The sequence below is a fragment of the Oncorhynchus tshawytscha genome, linkage group LG10 (assembly GCF_018296145.1).
Source record: "Oncorhynchus tshawytscha isolate Ot180627B linkage group LG10, Otsh_v2.0, whole genome shotgun sequence".
Classification (NCBI taxonomy): Eukaryota; Metazoa; Chordata; class Actinopteri; order Salmoniformes; family Salmonidae; genus Oncorhynchus; species Oncorhynchus tshawytscha.
This window is the reverse complement of record NC_056438.1, coordinates 61,360,802-61,384,799: the sequence shown is the minus strand read 5'-3', so window position 1 is coordinate 61,384,799 and position 23,998 is coordinate 61,360,802. Positions and strand designations below refer to the sequence as shown.

The 23,998-nt window shown below is 42.7% G+C and overlaps 1 protein-coding gene across 1 annotated transcript in view; it reads right to left on the bottom strand.

The window, feature by feature from the left end:
• LOC112260575 (tensin-3) overlaps positions 1–23,527 on the bottom strand; it is a 65,777-nt gene extending 42,250 nt beyond the window's left edge. Inside the window, 12 exon segments of the mRNA XM_024435800.2 lie at positions 4,824–4,925; positions 5,470–5,535; positions 5,771–5,900; positions 6,114–6,189; positions 6,573–6,633; positions 9,735–9,847; positions 10,600–10,683; positions 12,303–12,367; positions 13,134–13,256; positions 13,589–13,639; positions 14,012–14,182; positions 23,101–23,527. Of these exon segments, the coding sequence (XP_024291568.2) occupies positions 4,824–4,925; positions 5,470–5,535; positions 5,771–5,900; positions 6,114–6,189; positions 6,573–6,633; positions 9,735–9,847; positions 10,600–10,683; positions 12,303–12,367; positions 13,134–13,256; positions 13,589–13,639; positions 14,012–14,161 (1,021 nt within the window). The 5' untranslated portion in view covers positions 14,162–14,182; positions 23,101–23,527.
• Positions 23,528–23,998: the final 471 nt, after the last annotated feature.

Below are 23,998 nucleotides of genomic sequence, written 5' to 3'. Positions count from 1 at the left end.
AGGCTACCCGAAGCGTTTGACCCAAGTGAAACAATTTAAAGGCAATGCTACCAAATACTAATTGAGTGTATGTAAACTTCTGACCCACTGGGAATGTGATGAAAGAAATAAAAGCTGAAATAAATAATTCTCTCTACTATTATTCTGACATTTCACATTCTTAAAATAAAGTGGTTATCCTAACTGACCTAAGACCTGGAATTTTTACTAGGATTAAATGTCAGGAATTGTGAAAAACTGAGTTCAAATATATTTGACTAAGGTGTATGTAAACTTCCGACCTCAACTGTAGGTACTAAAGTGCCCAAAGAGTTTTGTCATGTTATATTGCTAGTAGATTATGAAAAACCAAGATAACTATATACAGTGCATTCGGAAAGCATTCAGACCCCTTACCTTTTTCCAGATTTTGTTACGTTACAGCATTTTGTTACATTACAGCCTTATGGACATGATTTGGAAAGGCAATACCTGTCTGTATAAGGTCCCACAGTTGACAGTGCATGTCAGAGCAAAAACCAAGCCATGAGGTTGAAGGAACTCAGAGACAGGATTGTGTCAAGGCACAGATATGGGGAAGGGTACCAAAAAAGGGAAGGGCACCAAGAAAACAGTGGACTCCATCATTCTTAAATGGAAGAAGTTTGGAACCACCAACTCTTCCTAGAGCTAGCCACCCGGCCAAACTGAGCAATAGGGAGAAGGGCCTTGGTCAGGGTGACCAAGAACCCTGACCAAGATCCTAATGGTCACTCTGACAGAGCTCCAGAGTTCCTCTGTGGAGATGGGAGAACCTTCCAGATGGACAACCCTCTCTGCAGCACTCCACCAATCAGGCCTTTATGGTAGAGTGGCCAGACGGAAGCTACTCTACAGTAAAAGGCCCATGACAGCCTGCTTGGAGTTTGGCAAAAGGCACCTAAAGGAATCTCAGACCATGAGAAACAAGATTCTCTGGCTGAAAGATTGAACTCTTTGGCCTGAATGCCAAGTGTCATGTCTGGAGGGCACCTGGCGCCATCTTTACAGTGAAGCATGGTGGTGGCAGCATCACGCTGTGGGGATTTTTTTCAGAGGCAGAGACTGCAAGATTAGTCAGGATTGAGGGAAAGATGAACGGAGCAAAGTACAGAGATCCTTGATGAAAACCTGCTCCAGAGCATTCAGGACCTCAGACTGGGGCGAAGGTTCATCTTCCAACAGGACAATGACCCTAAGCACACAGCCAATACAACGCAGGAGTGGCTTCGGGACAAGTCTCTGAATCCCCTTGAGTGGCCCAGCCAGAGCCCGGACTTGAACCCGATTGAACATCTCTGGAGAGACCTGAAAACAGCTGTCCAGCAACGCTCCCCCCATCCAACCTGACAGAGCTTGAGAGGATCTGCAGAGAATAATGGGAAAACTCCCCAAATACAGGTGTGCCAAGCTTGTAGTGTCATACCCAAGAAGACTCAAGGCTGTAATCGCTTCCAAAGGTGCTTCAACAAAGTACTGAGTGAAGGGTCGGAATAGTTGTGTAAATGTGATATTCCCGTTTTTTTTAATACATTTGCTAAAATAGATTTTAAAAAAAAGTTTTTGATTTGTAATTGTGCGGTATTGTGTGTAGATTTCTGAGGGATTTAAAAAAAAGTCAAGCAGTCTGAATACTTTCCGAATGCACTGTAAGTGCACCTGGCCATGCATAAGGAACTGTCCCACTCACACAGATCTAGCATGGGGTTTGGGGATGGAAGCTAGCTAGAAAGAAAGCTACAGCAACTCCATTAATAGAATACGTTTTAAATTGTAAATTGTAAAATTCCAATCGGATTAATGTAATTCTTTATTTCAAGGTATGTCTTTATTTTTGCTAAACTGGCTGATCTTTATTGATCATAACTTGCAGGATATCATGGTAGCCAATGTTTGAGTAGCACTCAGATTAGGATGTGGCTAGCTATAGCTACCATCGGCCAACAACAGAGTTTTAGCCAGTTTGGCTATAGACTTTCAATGTCTAATATCTAACAGTAGGAGAAATGCTGATGTGCTGAACTGCTAATAAGTGATGTGTTTCAAGGCAGTGGTTAGCTAGTAGGGGTAAGCCAGGGGTGTAAAAGGGCTATGAAAAAAGCCCGTGAGCTGTATGTGTTTTCATAAAGAATGATACATAATAAATAAATCACAGGATATGGTCAGATGTTCCCTTTATTCAGGGTGCCAAAACATTTTTTTCAAAAACAATAGTAGGACTCTGCATGATGTGGGTCTGTACCATCTTGTGGACAGTTTCGCCCTGCTAGTGCTCCTCTTTATGTCACATTTCTGAAATATTTTCTTACATAACTTCAGTCAAATTCTGATCAAATATACATTTCTCGTAAATTGCAAATGTAAAGTGATATGTCATATTGGGACATTTAGTTGGAAGGATGAAGCAAATCAGAATGTTTAATGGCAACCTAATTCTGCAATCTTCCCTTTAAGGCCCAGTTTGAGGCCCAGCCAGACAGCCCTCAGCTAAAACATTCCTCATTAATCCAGCCGGCCTGTTAAATGGCTCTACTCTGACTCACTGACTCACTGACTCACTCACCGGGAGCTAGAGGCAGAAACAGAGTTGAGAGAGATGGGAGCCCACAGTACTGGAGAAGTCTACTGTGGTCTAGGCATTATCTGTGAATAGGCTCAAAGGCGGTTGTTGACACACCTGGTAATGATTACAGGGACACCCCCTGATTCATGTACACGGGAAGTGAGTTTCTAAAAAACAAAACAAACACTGGCTGGATTTGTTTCTGTTGATGGAGAGGACATTTACCCAGGAAAGAGTAGTTCAGTTTCCAGTAAGTTGTGTGAGGTAAAGTATTGTGTAAAAGAAAATCCTGGAAAGAAAATCCTGGTAAAGAAATCTAATAGGCTTTGTTTCTAAAGGACCTATTCTTATATCCCTCATTAAAGATCAATGCACCATGGTATACTAGAAGATCAACCCAAATTTCAAATAGATTAGATTTAAAAAGCCGTTGAAGTAAATGATGTTGGCTTTCCACATACATAACACTGAGGTGGTAAGCAGTCTTTAAAATGGCAAGAGTACCTTTATTTATTTACTTTCTCCTTCCCTTAACCCACTGATTGTCAGCTAGTCAGAGGGACACTGGGAGCTGCCAATGGACTGGTAAGTAGCTGCTGAATTCCTGTAGAGCTCCCAGTCTTTCCACTCCAATCTAGAGTTCCCATGAGAAAACAAGGCCGTAAATATTCCACAGGAATACCTCAAAGCAACACTTTTATTTTTTGTTTAGGCTGTTGTTGTATGCCTTTAATTAATATTTTCATTTAAAAAATGTGCTCTTTCATTACGCGCCCAGAGACTCTTGATCTAACACTTCAAACATAAAAGTTGTGTAGTTGAGTTAAAAAAAAGCAATATAACAAATTGTCTTTATCATCAAATGGCTTCTATGGGTGTTATATATAAATGCTTATTGTATAACGGGCCTGGGTGGATTCATGGTTTAATGCCACCATATCGCTCTATTCTGGGAGGTTGTTGTGAATTCCGCGGTTGAGAAGAGAGATCTGGCAGAGCAGCAACCACCACAGCAAGGAGGGGACGCCCTGACTGTGTGTGTGTGTGTGTGTGTGTGTGTGTGTGTGTGTGTGTGTGTGTGTGTGTGTGTGTGTGTGTGTGTGTGTGTGTGTGTGTGTGTGTGTGTGTGTGTGTGTGTGTGTGTGTGTGTGAGAGAGAGAGAGAGCACACCCCCGCCTGCGTGAGTGGGTTGGTTGAAGCATGCCTATTAATTTGATACAACAACAACAACAGAATTCTCTGGGGAGCTACCCGTTCTCTCTATGACCCCTGGCTTGCTGTATGCCCTATGGTAGCAGCACTATTCTGTCGCTAGCAAATAACAACCCAAAAGACCTACTGAAACATCTCACTAGAATTTTCCTAACCCTAACCCAAGCTGAGATTGACATGGCCATTCTTAGCAGTATGAGAATCTCTGTGCCTTTGGTTCATCAAAAGGATATGCTATCCTTTATATCCTCTGTTCGCCATAGTAAATAAAGCAGTTTTCCATACAACTTGCCCTGGTGCAAATCTTTCTTATGAGCAATGGGTCCCACTGCCACATAAACCAGGCCAGTGACGACTGACTGTGTGTGTGTTAATGTAATCACGCTGTGGTCCCTATATGATACAGTACAGAATGAGGTGGGCCAACCAGAGCATAGGACTATGAATCTGTCAAGCTCTGCAGTACTGTTTACAGGGTTGCTGAGAGATCTGTTTCACTGGAAAAAATATTGCAGTTATCACTTCCCACTGGGCACGGACTGGTTGAATCAACATTGATGGCATGTAATTTCAAAGAAATTATGTTGAACCAATGTGGAATAGATGCTGAATTGACATCTGTGCCCAGTGGGTTGGCCTCTCTAAGGAATTATCCATTTGTTCATTTATAAAAAATAAGCAGTGACTGAATCAGATGCGGTTTGATTGGTTTTACCTGGGTGTACCTGTGTTGGTAAAACTGGAGCTTGGTTAAGGAGTTGTTCCTGACAGGGACAGCCTACATGTGGCCCAGAGATTTTACTGGTCAGAAAAAACACCCTAGTAATGGCAGAGTGGACAATGTAAGCAGATAAATTCCTGATAAAACTTGTGAAACTGACATGCTATACTACTGACCCAGATATGGCTTGATAACTGGATGAACTTGTTTGTTAGTTATGGTGGATCATGTGATAGTAAGTTAGAGTGATTGTAAGCTTTATCTTCCACACTGTAATGAGGATAAATAAGTCAGAGTGACTGCTGTTACCTTCCCCATCATTGATGTTCTGGTAGGAGTCCCACCGTGTCAGAGGGTCGGCTGTGTTGTAGTCCACACTGACGTCTGCCCCGTTCTGCCAGCGCTCTGCACCTAGACCAATCAAAACCAAGGATTCACTCTGAGATGGTTCTTATATGGTCCAATCAACCGCAAGGGATCAGTGGGGCAATCTTATAGGTTTAAACTTTTGAGGAACACTGTTGGAAAGAAGCCTTTTGTGTTTCTTTCCTAGAAGTGATTTGTGGCCGGAGTGTTTTCATCTTCCAACTGAGAGGTGAAGGAATGTTGCTTTTTACTAGTTGTGTAGACCACACATGCTCGGACACATGCATGAGCTCACACAGGCATGCACGCACGCACACACACACACACACACACACACACACACACACACACCCCTACACACCCTCCTGTGGGGCTGGGAGGCAGGGCATGCTATGCTGTTTTACCTATCTGTCAGTACATACTTCACACTACATTTCCCCTCTACGGAATTCCACATCCTCATCTCGGCAGGAGGAAGAGGGGGAAGGAGGGGGGATCGAGGGGGAAGCTAGGTGGTGAAAGCACCATGTGTCTGGAGGTTTTCAAACCCTCCTGCTTTTCTAACTGGGTTAAGGATTTAGAAAAATACCTGGGATCTTCTCCGGGCCCTCGGAGAACACCAGCTCTACTTTCCCGTAATCAGGAAATCTAGGTTCTGCAGAGTCAACACAAAGGAATGCCGTGAGTGTGGCTACGTTGTAACGCAACGGAAAAATGAATGATGCTGCATATGTGGTCTTTATAAAGGAAAATGATGTCCAGCAGAGACATTCTCTAGGCCTTTCCAAGTGTGTGTGTGTGTGTGTGTGTGTGTGTGTGTGTGTGTGTGTGTGTGTGTGTGTGTGTGTGTGTGTGTGTGTGTGTGTGTGTGTGTGTGTGTGTGTGTGTACCTTTATTGGCAGTCTCCATGTCCTCCTTCTCGAACATCAGGTTGTAGCCCTGCACTGCTCCCGTGTGGAACTGGAGCCGGAAGATCACCTCACGCTCCGAAGTGACATCACTCTTATGGTAACATTTCACCTGCAGAGACAGGGGGAGACAGGGTGTAACAGCAGTTTGTGTGGCTATTCATGTGACCTTTATCAAGTCAGTTGTTGGCATCTGCTATGTTTCTTACCATTTTAAAGTCTTCTGTTAATGTTATCTATCATGACTTCCATATTTCTTTTTGTATGTTATACCCAATACATTCCAATACATATGTTATGTGATGCTATGAGAAGTTGTTCTTACCATTATGTCTCCCTTTAGCAGCTGAGCAGGTTCCAGACTGATGCATATCCTGTCTCTGTGCCCAGGCCCAATGTGACTGGGTAATAGAGACAAACAACCAATCAGAGAGAACATTCTATGACCAATCACTGACACTCACAGACAGTGAATTAGAACAACAACCAATTATGCTTCAAAGAAAATGGTATCACTTATTGTGAAACTAAATTGTAAAATGTGTGCTTACTAAACCCCTGAGGAGTAGGGAGTTTAAATGTGTGCTTACTAAACCCCTGAGGAGTAGGGGGTTTAATGTGTGCTTACTAAACCCCTGAGGAATAGGGGGTTTAAATGTGTGCTTACTAAACCCCTGAGGAGTAGGGGGTTTAAATGTGTGCTTACTAAACCCCTGAGGAATAGGGGGTTTAAATGTGTGCTTACTAAACCCCTGAGGAGTAGGGGGTTTAAATGTGTGCTTACTAGACCCCGGAGGAGTAGACAGCTTGCATTCCCTGGTACACTTTCAGATATGGGCAACACACTTGAAAAAAGAGAAATAGAAAAGAGTGGAATTCAGCAGAAAGAATGGGGACCAAATGAACAAGTGTTATGATTAGGTTACCTTTTGAAATGGCATTGTATCAATGTACTGCATCATGAATTCATTAATGTTATGTTATACTGTATCATGTATTAATTCATGTTGGTATCAAGTGACAGTTAGTCATAATTTCTTAGATGTATTGCTAATGAAATGGCATAAATCCTTTCCCTCAAGCTTCTTGTGGGCTGTTACAGAGAATGCACAGGAAATCTGACCTGACAATTTGCGACTTGACAAATTCTGTCAGTCTCTAAGATGCTACTAGGCATATCTCTATGTAAGCGGCACGTGAAACATTGGCAGCCTCTCAAGCAACCTATAGGCATGTCACATGCAACATGTTCTGTATGTTTCCACTGTGGTCAACTGCTGTTCTAACAGAGGTTTGTACCAGTAGTTCCATCCAGTGCTTCATTTGTAAATTGAGCCGAGAAGGGGCTGACCTGGGGTGCTATTATAAATGAATATTTATGAACAAGTGAAATGAATATTTAATACATAAATGAATATTTATAATAAAGCATTGCATGCATATCATGGCTTTTGCGTGCTGGCATAGAGCAGTGGAGTAGAGGCGCTTGCAGAAGAGGGTGCAGGAGAAATGTAGCCTTTTACATCGTTTTACATAGTTTAAGATGACTGGAGACTTCAGCATAATCTTTTTAAATACCTCACACATTGAGAATCTGAGATCAATAAAAACAACCTGGTCTTGAATCCATCAATAGCCTAGGCCTGTATGTGTGGAAACACACATATTGTACAATATGGGGAGAAAATTATAGTGTAAAACAGCTTTCCAGTTTCACTGACTCACCCAATGATGCACAGCGTTACAAGCATTTCGCTACAATCGCAATAACACCTGCTAACCATGTGTATGTGACCAGTAACATTTGATTTGGGCCGACCAACCAGTGCTCCCGCACATTGGCTAACCAGGCTATCTGTTGTGTCCCGCCCACCACCCACCACCCGCCAACCCCTCTTTTCCACTGCTGCTACTCTCTGGTCATCATATATGCATAGTCAATTTAACCATATCTACATGTACATACGACCTCGGTCAGCCTGACTAACCGCTGTCTGTATGTAGCCTTGATACTTTTATAGCCTCGCTACTGTATATAGCCTGTCTTTTTACTGTTGTTTTATTTCTTCACTTACCTATTGTTCACCTAATACCTTTTTTGCAATATTGGTTAGAGCCTGTATGTAAGCATTTCACTGTAAGGTTGTATTCGGCGCACGTGACAAATAAACTTTGATTTGATTTGATTTTAGCTCACTCACCGCCGATGGCCGATGCGCTCATGCCAAAAGCCTATGTCTTTCTTGTTTTACTTTGTAAAACAATGCTGTTCGCTCAATAGGCCTATTTAAAAGTTGATCACATATCTGGTAGCCTACAGACAATACTCTTCTCTTTTCAGCAGAATCCATTTGCTTTCAAACCTGTGTTTTACCGCAATGTTTGGCTATTTGAAATATTGCAAAAAGCCTGTTTTGGCTGCATGCTGTTCACTGACAGATTTGCCGCACGTTCCTGACTGTAGGCATGCCTTGTGATTGGGCTACACACAATCTGCAGCTAGGCTAAAAAAAAGCTTAAACGTTTTTGATCTGCGCCTAAATTATTGGTCTAATCCTGCTGTGGTATTCAGAATGATTTCATTTCTTTCTGAACAGACAGCAGTAATTCTATAACTTTGGCAAATGTATTTCAATTCATCAGGGGTGCTGTGTTACCTCCCGCAACCTTCCTCCAGCTACACTCAGAAAAAGGGTTCCAAAAGGGTTCCTCAGCCTTCCCCATAGGATAACCCTTTTGGTTCCAGGTAGAACTATTTTGGGTTCCATGTAGAACCCTCTGTGGAAAGGGTTCTACCTGGAACCAAAAGGATTATACTTGGAACAAAAAGGGGTTTTCCTATGGGGACAGCGAAGAACCCTTTTTGGTACTATATAGCATATTTTTTAGCTAAGAGTGTATGATTCTAAAGGAAATAAACAATGTGCAATCCTGGAGAGATGAGAATTGCAGGCGCGTGTCTATCAGAGCAGAGAGAGGGAGAGATCACAGAAAGTGAATGTCATTCTAGTTCTGTGAGAGATACAGGTGTGCTTCTCTCTCACCACAGCAATGGTCTATACAGATTACAATGTTGCGCAAACCATAAACCCGGTTCGGCCCAACACCAATCAATTCTTAGAATATCAGGTATGTTTTCACATTACGCGTTACATTTTTTAGGTGCCAGGAGAATTACAGAGAAGGCAAACTGAAATAACTCTGATTGATTTTATTATAATTTTTCACATTGCAAACAGTGACAATTATTTTTCATGCCAAGAGAGGAACTGACCCTGGCAAATGGGTTTCGGAAAAAAAGGTCCAAATTTGAGAGGTGCCAGATCCTGTTCCGTCAGTATCCGGCTCAAATTAGGTCACTGGTTCCATCTCAGGGAAGCCTTTGTTGTTGATTTGAAATGTGTATAAAAAAAACATTTGTTTATGTAAAAAAAAATGGGTGTGGATTCCCTTACTACAAACCATAAAGAAGTTATTCTGTGGTGCGTATTTACATATGTGCATGTGCGTGTATGCATGTGTGCTTCAGTCCGTGTGAAAGGAGAGGTTCATTTAGCATGCAAGATCTCTGAGAATCCCACTTCTATCTAGATAGCCTCATAGGGATTTTATTGGTAGTTATTTGTCAGACTTTTAGCTTCTGCAGATGTAGGATTTTAACTTGAGGCAGTTTGCCACAGCAGGAAAATAATCCAGCAGCAACAGGAAATGTTCATTATTATGTGGATTATAATGAATGGACATTTTTGTAGGGGTTAATACATTTTGTGAAAGGGAAAATCATGACTATAATGTCAAAGTAGAAACAACAAACTTCAGAAGCCGTTTTAAAACTCAGATACACTACATGTTTCGATTGTCCTGCCATCTATATTGACTGAGTAGAATATTTGCATTTGTATCTCCTAGTCGGCCAATAGGTGAACAAAAGAGTGTTTTCAGTTACCTCCTGCAGGGTTGAAGTTGGGTATCCCATGAAGAATGATGCAATGCAGGAACAGTGGAGAAGCATTCATTTTCATCGACCCACCCAGGAGACTGTTCAGGATCCAAACATACCTGGCATGAAAGAATAGAAGAGATATAGTAATCCACACAATAGCTAGCTAGATGATCCTCACTAACTAAACCCCTTTGCATATAGGTTACGGTGGACAACAACAGATCACTTACAACCCTGACATCAATGGATAAGTCCATCCATGACAATTGCAATCCAGTTACTGAAGCACACATGGGAAAAGGACCGCTCTGAGATGCATTGAGCCTGTGTGTTTGTGATGGGAATATTCTTTATGAGGCGCCCACAGCATGACTGAGTCACAGGGAATCAGTGTGATGCAGCAGGATTAGATTGCACCAGGTCACCACAGGATCCCATTCTGTTTCAATTACACACAATGGAGCGACTATCACAGGCCCTTTTCTATGGGAATGGACAAACAAGACAAAGACATGCAGTAGGTTTTCTATTGGTCTTGGTGGGACTGGGACCTGAACTTGCCCTAACATGTGCGCGTGTGTGTGTGTGTGTGTGTGTGTGTGTGTGTGTGTGTGTGTGTGTGTGTGTGTGTGTGTGTGTGTGTGTGTGTGTGTGTGTGTGTGTGTGTGTGTGTGTGTGTGTGTGTGTGTGTGTGTGTGTGTGTGTGTGTGTGTGTGTGTGTGTGTGCGTGTGTGGAGGAATGGGGAGGAATGGAGGCAGATGAAGGAGGGTGTGGGGAAACACCTTTACCTCACCATCCATATCACACAATGAGCATTTCCTCAGTACTAGAGAGGAGATGAATATTGTGCCTGAGAAGAGGCCATACCTTTTCTGAGAAGGTGTCATCAATGCTGAGACCTTGTCGTCATAGTACTTCCTCATTGCAAAGCGGTCCAAGGCCTGATCAGCACTATGTGAGACAGACACAGACATGGTTTAGGCTTAAACACTGACTTACCCTCCTCCTGTTTAGGCTTAAACACTGACTTACTCTACTGTTTAGGGTTTAAGCACTGACAGGGTAAACACTCCTGACAATGATGGTAAGTAAGCTTTAGTTAAGACCTTTAGTTTTAAAAAAGGGAACAGTGAACTAAACTGAACTGAGCGTAAGTCGTCAGCCTATACCAGAGACCCTCCTGGCTGACAGAGTGGAGGTACTCACACTGTAAACAAACATTGGCACTTATTCAATACATATTCTGTTTCTCTCTGACACGCACTCATGCACACGCACACACACATGCGCACACACACAAATGTGAGCATGCACACACTGACAGCGATGAAGAGAGAAAGTAACCAGAGAGGAAGACAATCCAGAGTAAACAAAAAGGAGAGGAGGAGAGGAGAAAGAGGTCAGAGTGTGTACCCAGTTACTGCTGTACCAACAGGCCTCAAACCAACCGGCGCTGGGGGCTTTTCACTAGAGGGCTCTCTCTCTGTCTTTTTTTCTCTTCCTCATCTGTCTCTCCCTCTCCCACCATATATCTCCCTCTAAATCTCCCTGCCTCTCTCTGCCTCTCTCTCCCTCTCCCACCATATATCTCCCTCTAAATCTCCCTGCCTCTCTCTGCCTCTCTCTCCCTCTCCCACCATATATCTCCCTCTAAATCTCCCTGCCTCTCTCTGCCTCTCTTCTTCTTCCCCCTCACTTTCTTTCCTCCCCTCACCGTCCTCACTCTTTTTCTGTTCTGCTCTCTCTCTCCCCTTCCCTCTTTATCAGCCTCTCTCTCCCCTCTCCAGCCAGGCCTGGGCCAATGTGTACCCATATCACACGGGGGCTGTTTGCACAAAGGATCTCCATGAGACACACACCTACACACACAAACACACACAGCACTTCCCTTCACCTTATGAACCACTTTCTCGCTAAATGTTTGCAGTCGGTTCTTGGCTTTAGGGATTAGCTGAGTTGCAGCTGCTCTGGATATCCTTTCAGAGTGTAAATGACTTTCATCTTTGTTTGTGTAACTTTATCCACTTACAGGAACTGCATGTGCTTGAGGGGAAATTATTTTCTACTCAAGTGCCTTACTGAAACTCATATTTAATTGCTAAATTAATTTCCAGGTCCATTCAGAGAAAATTACATTGACCTTTGTGATAAACGTCCGTTTCTGTCATAAGCTGACTGTCACAACTGTCTAGTATTGTCCATGTTGATTTAGAGTGTGTAATTCTGTACGCGTGACTCATGACTTGTGGCTTGCCTTTGATCCCACAACCATATGTATTGATTGTTTGACTCAAGTTCTGAATGACTGTGGAATTCAGTGAAAGGGCTGAGTGGACCAGTAGTGGTCAGACAGTGAAATAGATTATCTTTGTTTCTAGGCCTATATTTATCTGAGACATTTGGTTGGAGTTGACAAGGAGTTTGGACCCAAACATTCAATCAGTGCTACTCACTCTCTCCTGAGGTCAGATATTTTGGTTAGAGTGAAGTCATATTTCACAATGCTAAACCTCAATAAATGAAACTATTGATAAAAAGCTACTTGAGATGCCATTTTTTGCAGCAGTTACCTGGCAGATATGTCAGTGAAAATCACAAACGATGAGATGACCACTCCAATTCTGCTTTTCCCACCCTGAAATACAAGACAAGAGACAAGATGTCAAATTCATTCATATTTGTGTGCCAATGCTTAGGCATAATCATTTGCAACAGTACCAGGTAGTGTTATTAGATTATAAATAAACAATAAATATTTTTTTAACTCCCCGGAACCATTACCATGACCCCACTCGCCAACCGGTAGTACCTTCTGCTGAATGCTCCCTGTGTTGGAATGGTGTGGGCATACCCCAACTATAGAATGGTGTGGGCATACCCCAACTATAGAATGGTGTGGGCATACCCCAACTATAGAATGGTGTGGGCATACCCCAACTATAGAATGGTGTGGGCATACCCCAACTATAGAATGGTGTGGGCATACCCCAACTATAGAATGGTGTGGGCATACCCCAACTATAGAATGGTGTGGGCATACCCCAACTATAGAATGGTGTGGGCATACCCCAACTATAGAATGGTGTGGGCATACCCCAACTATAGAATGGTGTGGGCGTATACCGGTCATTAAAAATATTAATGCGAGTTCACAGCTGATTGTACATTGGAAATGGTCTGTTTGACCAGTGTTTTTTGCTCAAATGTATGCTTTGACCACAAATAGTATGAGACAAGTCAACAACATTATTTGGGTATGAGTTAACAGAATTTTAAAAAAGTTCGATTTTTTACTGGACAATGACTTTATATGATAAGGTGAGACAAGTGATCTTTGGCCAGAAGAAAATAACTGGGAGATGGTGAGAGGGTGATGACAGAGTGATGAGGATGCTGCTCACCCTGCAGTGTATGACCACCACGTGCAGAGGGTCAGCGTTGAGCCAGCCTTCCATGGCCTTACAAATTGTACAGATCTTATCCAGAGGAGGGGCATGCAGGTCAGGCCAGCCCGTGTCCAGAGTCTGCAAACACAAGGTAGGTCGCACACACTCTGTTATAGATAGTTCTAATCAATAAAACCTCTATACAACCTAAACAATCTATTTAGCACGCACAGAGTCTCCAGAAATCCTAGAGACAGCCTTTCTAAATCAAAGGGTTATCTCGTTAGACAGTTGTTCAAACACATACGGTTGAGATCCATGTTGCCACTTATATCCATTGATTTAGCTATAGCAAATACAGCCGAGTCATTCTGCAGCTTGTTGATACCTGTATCTCTTCAGCACCTCGTGTCTTGCCCTATGTTTTGTTTATGTTGCACATTTGGAAAAACACAGTATGGTTGCTTTACCTTAGGGTTCATTTTAGAGAGATCATGTCTCTTCTCCGACAGGTTGATAATCTAGAAAGAAAAGAGATATGTACGCATGAATACATACATTTGTGTTGCAATTTTATTATATGCCTTTTATAACTATCTTATTAAAAAGTAACTGTTTCAACCGTTTTCACTTCCTCTTTCCCATATGAACTAAAGAAAGCTTCACAGCGCTCCACACTAAATGGTTGAGCTGAGGTTAAAGTAGGCTCTTGTCCTGTCAACATCACTTCTCTAGAAACCACAAAATGTGTCAATGAGACAATGACATAGGGTGAATAACAGTCACACTTTAAACCAAATAAACAAAGCAAACTACAACTCTCAATAGTCTATGCACTACAAGTGAGATGAAGAATGGTGTGAGACACATGCACGAGAGTAGTGTTAACTGACCAGGTAGTTATCTGCGTGCTTGGACTTGAGCATCCGTGTGACATCCTTCAGGTTGTGGAGGTAGATCTCTTCTGAGCATGTCCGAGGGAAGGACACGGCAATGATGCGCTCAGTCACGTAGGTCAGGTCAAGTTCGTATCCCTCATCCATTCTCACATCTGGGTCTTCTTCCTGTTGGGAGGGAGGGAAGGAGAGAGAGAGAGAGAGAGAGAGAGAGAGAGAGAGATGCCTCAGGGCCTGCAACACACTTTCCTCTGCCCATTGACAGGATGCATGTTTTCACTCTAGTCAATGTTTGATGAGCAAAGTCCTTGGTGTCAGCCATTGTGCTCTGCCACCCCACTGATACCTTTACAATAGGAACACAGGCCTACTGTAGATTGTATGACAAAGGAGGACATATGTTTACATTTAACTGTCTGTCTGCACAGGTGCCACACTGACTGCCATTATGCCTCATGATAGGTTACTGCAGATGATGATGAAACACTATTTCCACTTCTATGTTCACTTTAGTTGTATTCCTAATTTCCATTTACCCCATGGAAAAAGTAACTACTTTTGAATATGAAAACAAGGAAATAGTCACCAACTGATCATTCTCAAGTTCGCACAGTAAAAACAAGACAGACAGCAACAATGAAACAACAAAAAAACATGAAAACTCCGTTGTCTTCCAGTTTAAACCAGTCGTGTGCTGTGTAGTCCTGAAATATGGCTTGTTCCTGTGACCTCATGGTCATGAACTTCCTGTGTATCTGCTGGGGAGAGAGAAAGAGAGCGGGAGAGAGAGGCTTCCCCCACTCATCCACACATCTCTTATCTATCCATCTGTGATCTGTGTTTTGGCCTAGTGCTCTGTCTTTCCTGTCAGCTGGGAAATAGGGAAGTGATTCTTTAAACAACAGGCAGGCAGTTAACTGGCGCCCCTACGAAGATAATCCATCCAAAATACCACAATACAAATCCCAGCGTGAATTCTTCTAGGAATCATTTTCACATCAGAATCATGTTTTATTTGTAGGTCATTCTATCAGTTTTATAATCTCAGTAACAACGAGAATCAACGTAAGGAATCAAACCGAAGGAAATTTCATAAATTCACAACACACTCAGATCAGTATTGATTTCACGTTAGTTACCACGGAGGGATAGCTTTGGCATGGCTGTGTAGAGATAGAATTACGAAACAACAAAACTCTCAATATCTACGTGTCAGTTTATTGCATGCCTGACCTCTATCTAATCTAGACCAACAGGATGACCACAAATAGTCAGCTTGGAATGTATTTCTGCTCCGACCCTAACACCACACACTCCCAACGACAAAGGGATTGAATCGAAATGTCGTGTTTCAGTCCGGTCACCTGATTGTTTGTTGTGATTAACAGTGAAAAGATCTGAATGTGCCTGTTACAGTTTTTTACAATCACTTTGGCACTGTTTTCGGAACCTTGATGTCATTTTTCAAAACTCTAGACATAAATGCACAACCAATGATCAAAATGCACATTTTTCAAAGCTTTAACTCTCTTTCTAATTGCTTGGATACAATACCAATAAAGCTAAGATCACTTGTTCATTGAACTAAAACCACCTGTTCAAAATGACACTACTTAACATCAAAGTGTCACCATTTCAAAATGCAATTCACACATTACATCTGAGATGACAGTCTATTCATTCCATTACAATGATCTAACTATCAATTGATACAACTGTTCAAAATGATAAGTAACTGTTGCGTTACTCTTAATGCATAGTTTTACGGAAACTGACAAACGATATTCCATGTTTAGATCATGAAGGTTTCAGGATAACGAGATCCATTGACACCAATTACCGTGGAAGATGAACCAATTGGACTACATTATCTATGGATGTAATATTTCATCATCATTCTTTATCAGACACTGTTTCTATGGTCACATGTACCACTTTTCCAGACCATGTTTTCAGATTTGACATTACTGTACACTAACCGGCCACTTTATTAGGTACACCCATCTAGTACTTTTGCCTCCACAACAGCCTGAATTATTCACGGTATTGTACGTTAAGAGATGCCCTTCTGCACACCACTGTTTTAAACAGCTGTTATTTGAGCGTTTGTGGCCTTTCTGTTAGCTTGAATGAGTCTGGACATTTTCTTCTGACCTCTCTCATGAACAAGGTGGTTTTGTCCACAGAACTGCCGCTCACTGAATGTGTTTTGTTTATCACACCATTCTCTGTAAACTCTAGAGACTCTAGTGCATAAAATTCCCAGGAAGGCAGCTGTTTCTGAGATGCTGGAATCACCATGTGTGGCATCAACAATCATACCACGGTCAAAGTTGCTTAGATTACGCATCTTGCCCGTTCTAATGTTTGGTCGAACAACATCTAGAGCTCTCTACTCTATATACTCTATATATTGAGTTGCAGGCAGCCACATGATTCGCTGTTTGAATGTAACCGTCTTTGATGAGCTAAATCAGGTCTGTAGAGCTGATAGAATGACCTATGTCATTGTGTGGGATAATGTCAGGTTCCACCATGCTCAAATGGTGCAAGCATGGTTAAATGTAATAATGTAATATTTTATTAAATGATTCCACTCTGTCTGTAGTATTCTCTCTACTAGTCCTTTTACAGTGATGCATTTACGTGTAGTAGCATCATGAAACATGTATCACATATTTTGTACTACAATATTTAATGATTGTATGAACAACTACACAGTGAAACTATAGGTATCTTGTGTGTGGGTGATCTAAATTAATGTTCCTATGGTATTTCATGAAAAATTAGTTATTTTAACCGATGATTCTGCAAGTGCAAGGTTTCTTTAAAGATATGAATGCACAATGCAATGTTTTTAACATTGGACAGCCTGTGTTACAAGTGATGGCCGTTTTGAGTTTTGTGTCTAGAGTTTTGAAAAAGGACCACAAGGTTCTGAAATTAGTGCCAAAGTGATTGTTAAAAACTGTAATCAAGTCTGAAGTGACTGCAGGCTAAAGGCAAACACTTTGAAGGACTCTGGAGAAAGGGGCCAGGACCATAAAACCAGGGGGCCGTGGACCACTGCACCCAGGGGCTTAAACCCCTCGGAGAAGAATGAAAAGGGGCCGTGTGTGCGTGTGTGCGTGTGTGTGTGTGTGTGTGTGTGTGTGTGTGCGTGTGTGTGTGTGTGTGTGTGTGTGTGTGTGTGTGTGTGTGTGTGTGTGTGTGTGTGTGTGTGTGTGTGTGTGTGTGTGCATGTGTGTGTGTGTGTGTGTGTGTGTGTGTGTGTGTGTGTGTGTGTGTGTGTGTGTGTGTATGTAGGGGGTGTCACAAGGGTCTGCAGTTAGTGTAATAGCAGGGTATGTCCATTTTCTCCGGAAGCTGCAGGAAAAACTGTCTAGAAATGTATGAAAAGGTTGACTGGCCAACATTTGAGGGTTGTGTTTTCAGTGGCGGAGGGGACTAGGTGAGAGGGAGATTGGACTGGACTGTGTTTAAGAAAGTGTCAGAGCATAGTTTCAGAGAGAGGAGATGGGTAACCTCTAGTACTTTACCTTCAATCCCCAAGCCATAAGATTGCCAAATAGAGAACGAAATGGCTACATGGACTACCTGAGTTGACCCTTGTATTTTTTACATTTTTTTGCACTGACTCTATGCACACTCAAAGGACTCTACACACTCACGCACACTGACACTCCAACACACAAACACACACACACATACACACAAACACACACACGCAAATGCACCCAAACACACACTTAATTTGCTCACACAAATAACATTTATACTGACTCTACACACACGCACACACACTCACACACAAACATAATATACACTGATGCTACTCTGTTTGCCATATATCTTGATGCCTAGTCAACTTACCCCTTTACATACAGTACTGTATCTACCTCTATCACTCCAGTATCCCTGCACATTGTAAATATGCTATTGGAACTGACCCTGTATATGTGTTTTTGTTGTACTTTATGTTACTTTTAGAACTACATTGATATTGATAACTTTATTTTGGGTATAGAAAGACATTTCACTGTACTTAATAAAGTTATTCAAAACGCTGTGGTTAAAGCCTGTTTGAGTTGAAAGTCTGTTTGAGGTTAAAGTCTGTGTTTGATAGTCGGCCCTTGATAAGGTATTTGATAGAATCAATGTGGGCAAAGTCTTCCTCATCCCACGAAGCTCTATGGAGGGTAGGCCTACATTATATTGACATTTAATTATTTCATAAAAACTATCCTACTTTTTTTTATTATTAGATACATCAAAACATATTTCAGAGTATACCTGATGACAAATCTACATTCCAATATGAGCACAGATATTTTAAACAAGTTAGGGAAACCCACTCATCTATTTCATGTAATCCTAAAACTCCATCATTTTATACTCAATCACATATCACTATAAATCATCCAGACATACTCTACACTGCGGTAGTTCCTTTCAACTAAACCTTTCTCTCCCATAGTCCCATTCTGTCTCTCATCAGTCATGTCAGGAAAACAGCAGTGACTTGCCCCAACATGCACTACAGATCATTGCTCTTTAATTTACAAGGAGTGCTTTTGTTCCTGGTTCAGGGCATGGCGCTCGGCCACAAGGGCAAAACAACCGTCCCAGGCAGCCGAGCTAAGGATCGGAAAGCACAGCCCACCCATGGCACAATGACTGGGAGTAGACAGTAGAGTAATGGCGGATGAGAAGGCGTAGGCCTAGGCTAAGCAGAGTGGTGTTTGAAAAGTAGGTTGCCAGCAGCAGGCTTCATAGAGAACAAGCTGAAACAGGTATACTAGTGTAGGTAAGGATTCTAGGGGATTTAGGTGTGTCTACTCGGGAACCCCTGGCTGACACAGCCCCTGGAGGTATGGATAAATGCTGGCTGGGCTGTGGTGCGTGGGCGCTGTCAGCGAGGCTTAGATGTATATAGATCACTCAGCACTGTGAGGCCTGGGACTGCGTCTCAATAGTCTCCAATGGTTTCCTTTCTTTCAGTCATCATGAAGGAGAGGTCTGAGGCGAAGAGAGGTAGCATCTCAGATTATTGATACCCAGCCCTGATCAGTCCTGGAAACTACACCTCTCACCTGGCTGTAGTTGACACTGCATGGAATATTCCATCTTAAATTGCCGGGAAATGGAACCTTTATTTAATTAGGCAAGTCAGTTAAGAACACATTCTTATTCACAGTGACAGCCTACGCAGAGGAAACACTGAGCGCTGTTGATATGCTGAGGATAAAATCCACCAACTAGTAATCAATGTTGGTCAGCCTCAGAGGATGGAAACGTGGCCCAATCATGTGAACAGTGACATCATGGTTGTTTTCATTTTTTAGCACATGTTGGTGACAACGGTTGACAAAAACTCAGCATTCTGGCCTGTCACAAATAATAAAGTCATCCAATTGGGATCATAGGATTGGACGACAGCAACAAAGTCCAATTAAGACATCCAAGTTTTGTTTGTATGTTATTAGTCCGGTTGCTACACGTCTTCAGAATCCTCAGTTACGTTTTCCACGAAAGGCACATTCGGGTGATCATGATGGAGTGGAGACTGTGTGTATGTGTGACTGTGAGAGTGATTTGTTAAAAAAAAACATATATATGGATGGATATTGAAATGAAGCATTAGATGTGGATGAAACTCAAGAGAAGTGAAACGAGCATAAACTATGGCTGTTAAAGGAATGGAAAAACCGAGAGAGGGAGTCCTTGGTGTAGAGGGAAAAGGAGCAGCACATGAAACAGCTTAAGGTGAGGGAAGCAGTATAATCCTTTAAAGACAGTGTCTTAAGCCACACGGAGGGGATAAAACTCACTCTGCAGCCATAAAGTCCACAGTGCTTACTACCACAGCTGGCCATCTTTAGAAGTCCTAATCATAGTTTTATTGGTAAATATCATTCATATGTCCTGACTTACCAAGCAGGTACTATTTCACCAGCAGTGTCTGGCCAGAAACCAGATCAATAACTACAATAATAGCCATGTCTTACTAAATTGGGCATATTTCAATGGACCAGTAGATCAGTCAATAAATACGGGAGGTATTGAACAGGGAAAGAATGTAGTGAACAAAGTCCATGATTTAAAGATCAATGGGATAGTGGTTGGCATCAAATAGCCACCATCTACTCAATCATTTGACTGCTCAGGAATAGCCAATATTCCTTATTGGATGTAGGTTCACCACACTATTACTTTCTTAGGATATATTGCCAACATGTGATGGCCAACAATCACCCCTTGGCTGGCTCGTGGTAAGTTCCATTCCATGACTCAAAACATCAAATGTAGAAGTGTTCCTATTGGCTGGCCTTGGTTCATGACTGACAGTTTGTGGCAGTGCAGTCCATTATTGGGTTAGATGAGAATTCACCATGGTCACATTAAACCAAAATATGTTCCAGTGGTGAAAAGGAGAGCAGATGGATCTCCACCAACTTTACACTCCAGAAAAGAAACCTCCCAGTTCTCTCTGAACCAAACATTGCCAAAACCCAAATCTATGGTCAATAAAGTAGAGTCAGCCTCTCCATCAGGACCTAAAGTTAATATGGTATTAAGTCGGATGTGCCATACTTCCATTTATGAATAGTGGAATGAAGGATGAAAGCTAAGTCAACTAAATTTGATATTTCTGCAAGGGAGGGATATGGCTCAGTAGAGCCCAGCATGGGAGGACATGGTCGTGCTGTGGACCAATGTAAAAACCAGCCACACATAGCCTACTGTCTCTCTGGGAGTCAGTGTGCTTGGTTCGGCAGCCAGGGAAACATTCATCTTCGACCCTCAGCCACACCAGACATGTTTTTAAACGTTTCAGGAAGTCCGGCTGCTTATGGGGAGACTGCTAAGGTGGAATGTTTTTTAATAGGCCCTTGTCATATGTCATTTGCAACCCGTCCTTTCACCTTTTAGTACTTGTAGGATCTCCGCTGGCTTTGGGTCACAGAGTTAAGGCCTCTGCAAACAAGCATATGAGTTCAATGGAGCATTGGAATTCTTATATTGTTGCCAATGTTGTCTTTGTGTCTTTCTTGTCCAACTCTATTTTATAGGGAGTGGACACACACAATATGGAAGGTTGGAATAGCTGAGCCTGCGCTTTAGTTTTGTATGGCTGAGGTTCAACTCTTCACCTCAACACTGCATGTTCTTTGCTTGTGGTGCAGTATATCACTTCTCAGTGCTACTGCTAGTTTGCATAGACTGTGGGCTCCTGAAGGTATTTAGCATTCAAATCTGGACACCATCTAATAACCCACCCTAATTCCCATCAGTCAGTCAGACAGAGCACCATGCATGCTCTTATACCTGGCATGAATAGAAGCAGCAGCAGCAGCACACTTTAAACAGTCAGGGAGGATAACATCTCCCACAACAACATAATAGGCTGGATGGATGAAGTGGCTTTGGGGAGAAGAGGCCATAGTTTGTTCTGCCTGTTTCCTGTCTCGCTCGATGCATTTACGCTGTGGCTTTGAGGCCCATTCAACACCGAAGGGCCGAAATAAACAAAACGGTGGAATCTGTAAAAGCAGCAGGAGGGGGAACTGGAGAAAAGGGGATATTTTTAATGCTGTTTATTTAGCAATTCTGGAACTCAATCATATAGTTGTGTCTCATTTTCACAGGATGTTTTGAAGGGAAATGAAAGCGAGCTGCTTCCCTGCCTCTGGCTGAATCTGTGTGCAGCAGCAGCACCCACCAGCCTCCTAAAGCACCACCTAATTACCACCTTCGTTCCCAAGGTCATAGAGGAATGCGTTCCAAAATGGATTACCCTCCCGTTTTCTCTCTCTCTCAGTGCTCTCCCTCTCTTCACTCTGGCTAATGGCTTACATATGTGTGCTGTGCGGCTAGCTGCTCCTTTCTGTGACACTATACTGCCCCAGCAGCCCTCAGCCCTACAGTCAGTCCCTGCCCTGTGAAGAACAGAATGCCTTTTTCTACTTGGCTTACTGTACACACACACTAGCCTTCTTCCAAACCACATTATCAGGGTCCTATCCATCTGTCTCTCAGCTAGCTCTTTGTAATCTCTCTTTTATCAAAGGAGAGAGAGAGACAGAGAAGAGAATTGAACTCCCATGTTTTCTGTGTTCTTTCTACACTTGTCTCACAGTTCCTATTGTAGTTATTAAACATTATCTGTATGTGTGTGTTCTTATGTGTGTGTTCATGGTGCAGTAGAGCTTTTCTTCTGTTTGTTTTAAAGATAGATAGCTACAGGAAGGAGAGAAATGGAGATATCTAGACAGGTAAGGAGGAGGGTGTAGCCAATGTGAGGTAAGAGGGACTCTTGTACATGTCATCAACAATGGCTGCCTAAAAAGTGCAGCCCCGAGGCCTGGAATACCACACAGCAGCTGTGGCTTGAAGAATATGTATATCTCTCTTTCTCTTTCCATCTTTTCTTCCTCCCAGCAGACCAGCCATTCAACAAATTTTGTAAAAAATGAAATGAAAAAAGAAATGCTGCAGACTCATTGAGGACTATGCTAGCTCTGAAAGGTCTCCAGCACAGCAAAGCCCCAACTATCATGGAGTACCAAACCAATACAAAAGAAAGCTTAACCAGTAGGACATTCACAGTGGCGTGATTCTCTCACTGTGTGAAAAGCTGCAGCCAAAGCTTGATGAAGAGATCATGGTTTTTTAATTAACAACACTCACTGTATCATTCAAAGAAATCACACCCACACTGCATGTTGAGTTTGAATGACCCCCTTCTCTCTCTTCAGAATTCCGCATGGTCCCCCCCCATCCCCCTCTCCCCCCCGTCCCCTCGCTGACACACACATACACACACAGACAGACACACACACACACACTCACAAGTAGGGCACAGAGCCAAAGTAAATAAAGACTAAGCAATGCCCCCATTTTATATTTTGAATGAATTCCACTGAATGCAATGTGCTTGAACCACAGGATAAAGAGAGAAGCATTGATAACATCACCAGACTGCATGAAACTACTCAAGAACTGATTTGAAGTACTAGCACAACACAAAAACCATCTCCCCTGCAAGTAAAACACTACAAACTACTTAAAACTCCAAACCTTACCGTTTCAAAACTGAAAATAGGAACTTTTATTCTCCCTCTTCCTTTGAAATCCCTTGTCAGTCAGACACTGCTGAAAAAGAGGAGGGTGATAATGTCCAGGCAAAGAAGAGAAGAGAAGATGAGGTTTAGTTTAGGTCCCGTCACACAGGCTTAGAGGAGGCTGACTGGCTCATTCTCCTGTGCTGGAATGCGGTTGCAGGGTGATCAGAGGCACTTCTGTGAGCTCACTTTGTCCGGCTTTGCCGCCCCCACTGCTGCTCCCTCCCAGGCTGTTGCAGCTGACTCCTACTACTGGCTGTTGGCTTCTGTTGGCCTTGTTAAAATGGAAGCCCTACTCTGTTCCTGAACTGCTGCACTGGTCTGCTCCACTCAACCCCCAACACACTTCCTTCAGTCAGTGAAGGCTGCTAGGTGCTGCCGCAGACACAAGTCCTGGCATGGGATAGTCCTCCCACTGTGGCTGGGCTGGGGCTGCCTCCCTCGCTGATCCCTCCCTCTTCCACTCTCCCTCCCTCCTCCCTTTCCACCCACTCCACCTCTCTCTCACTCACACACATTCTCATACTGCCTCCATGTCTGCTTCAGTTTTTGCCAAAGCGGGCCAGTGGATGGACACACACACACGCACACGCACACGCACACACACACACATACACACACACACACACACACAAACACAAACACACAAACACATACACACGCACACACGTACACACACACACACACACACAGAGTTGACAGGGGGATGGGTGGGGGTGATGGAACAGGGGGGCACATTATGCTGAACATTTGTAAAACAAGTAAAACAAAACAAAAACAAGTAAAACAAGTAAAACAAAAATCATTGAAATCTATTCTGCTTAGTTGAGCCATTTGTTGAAGTGTCTGGAGCCCTCAA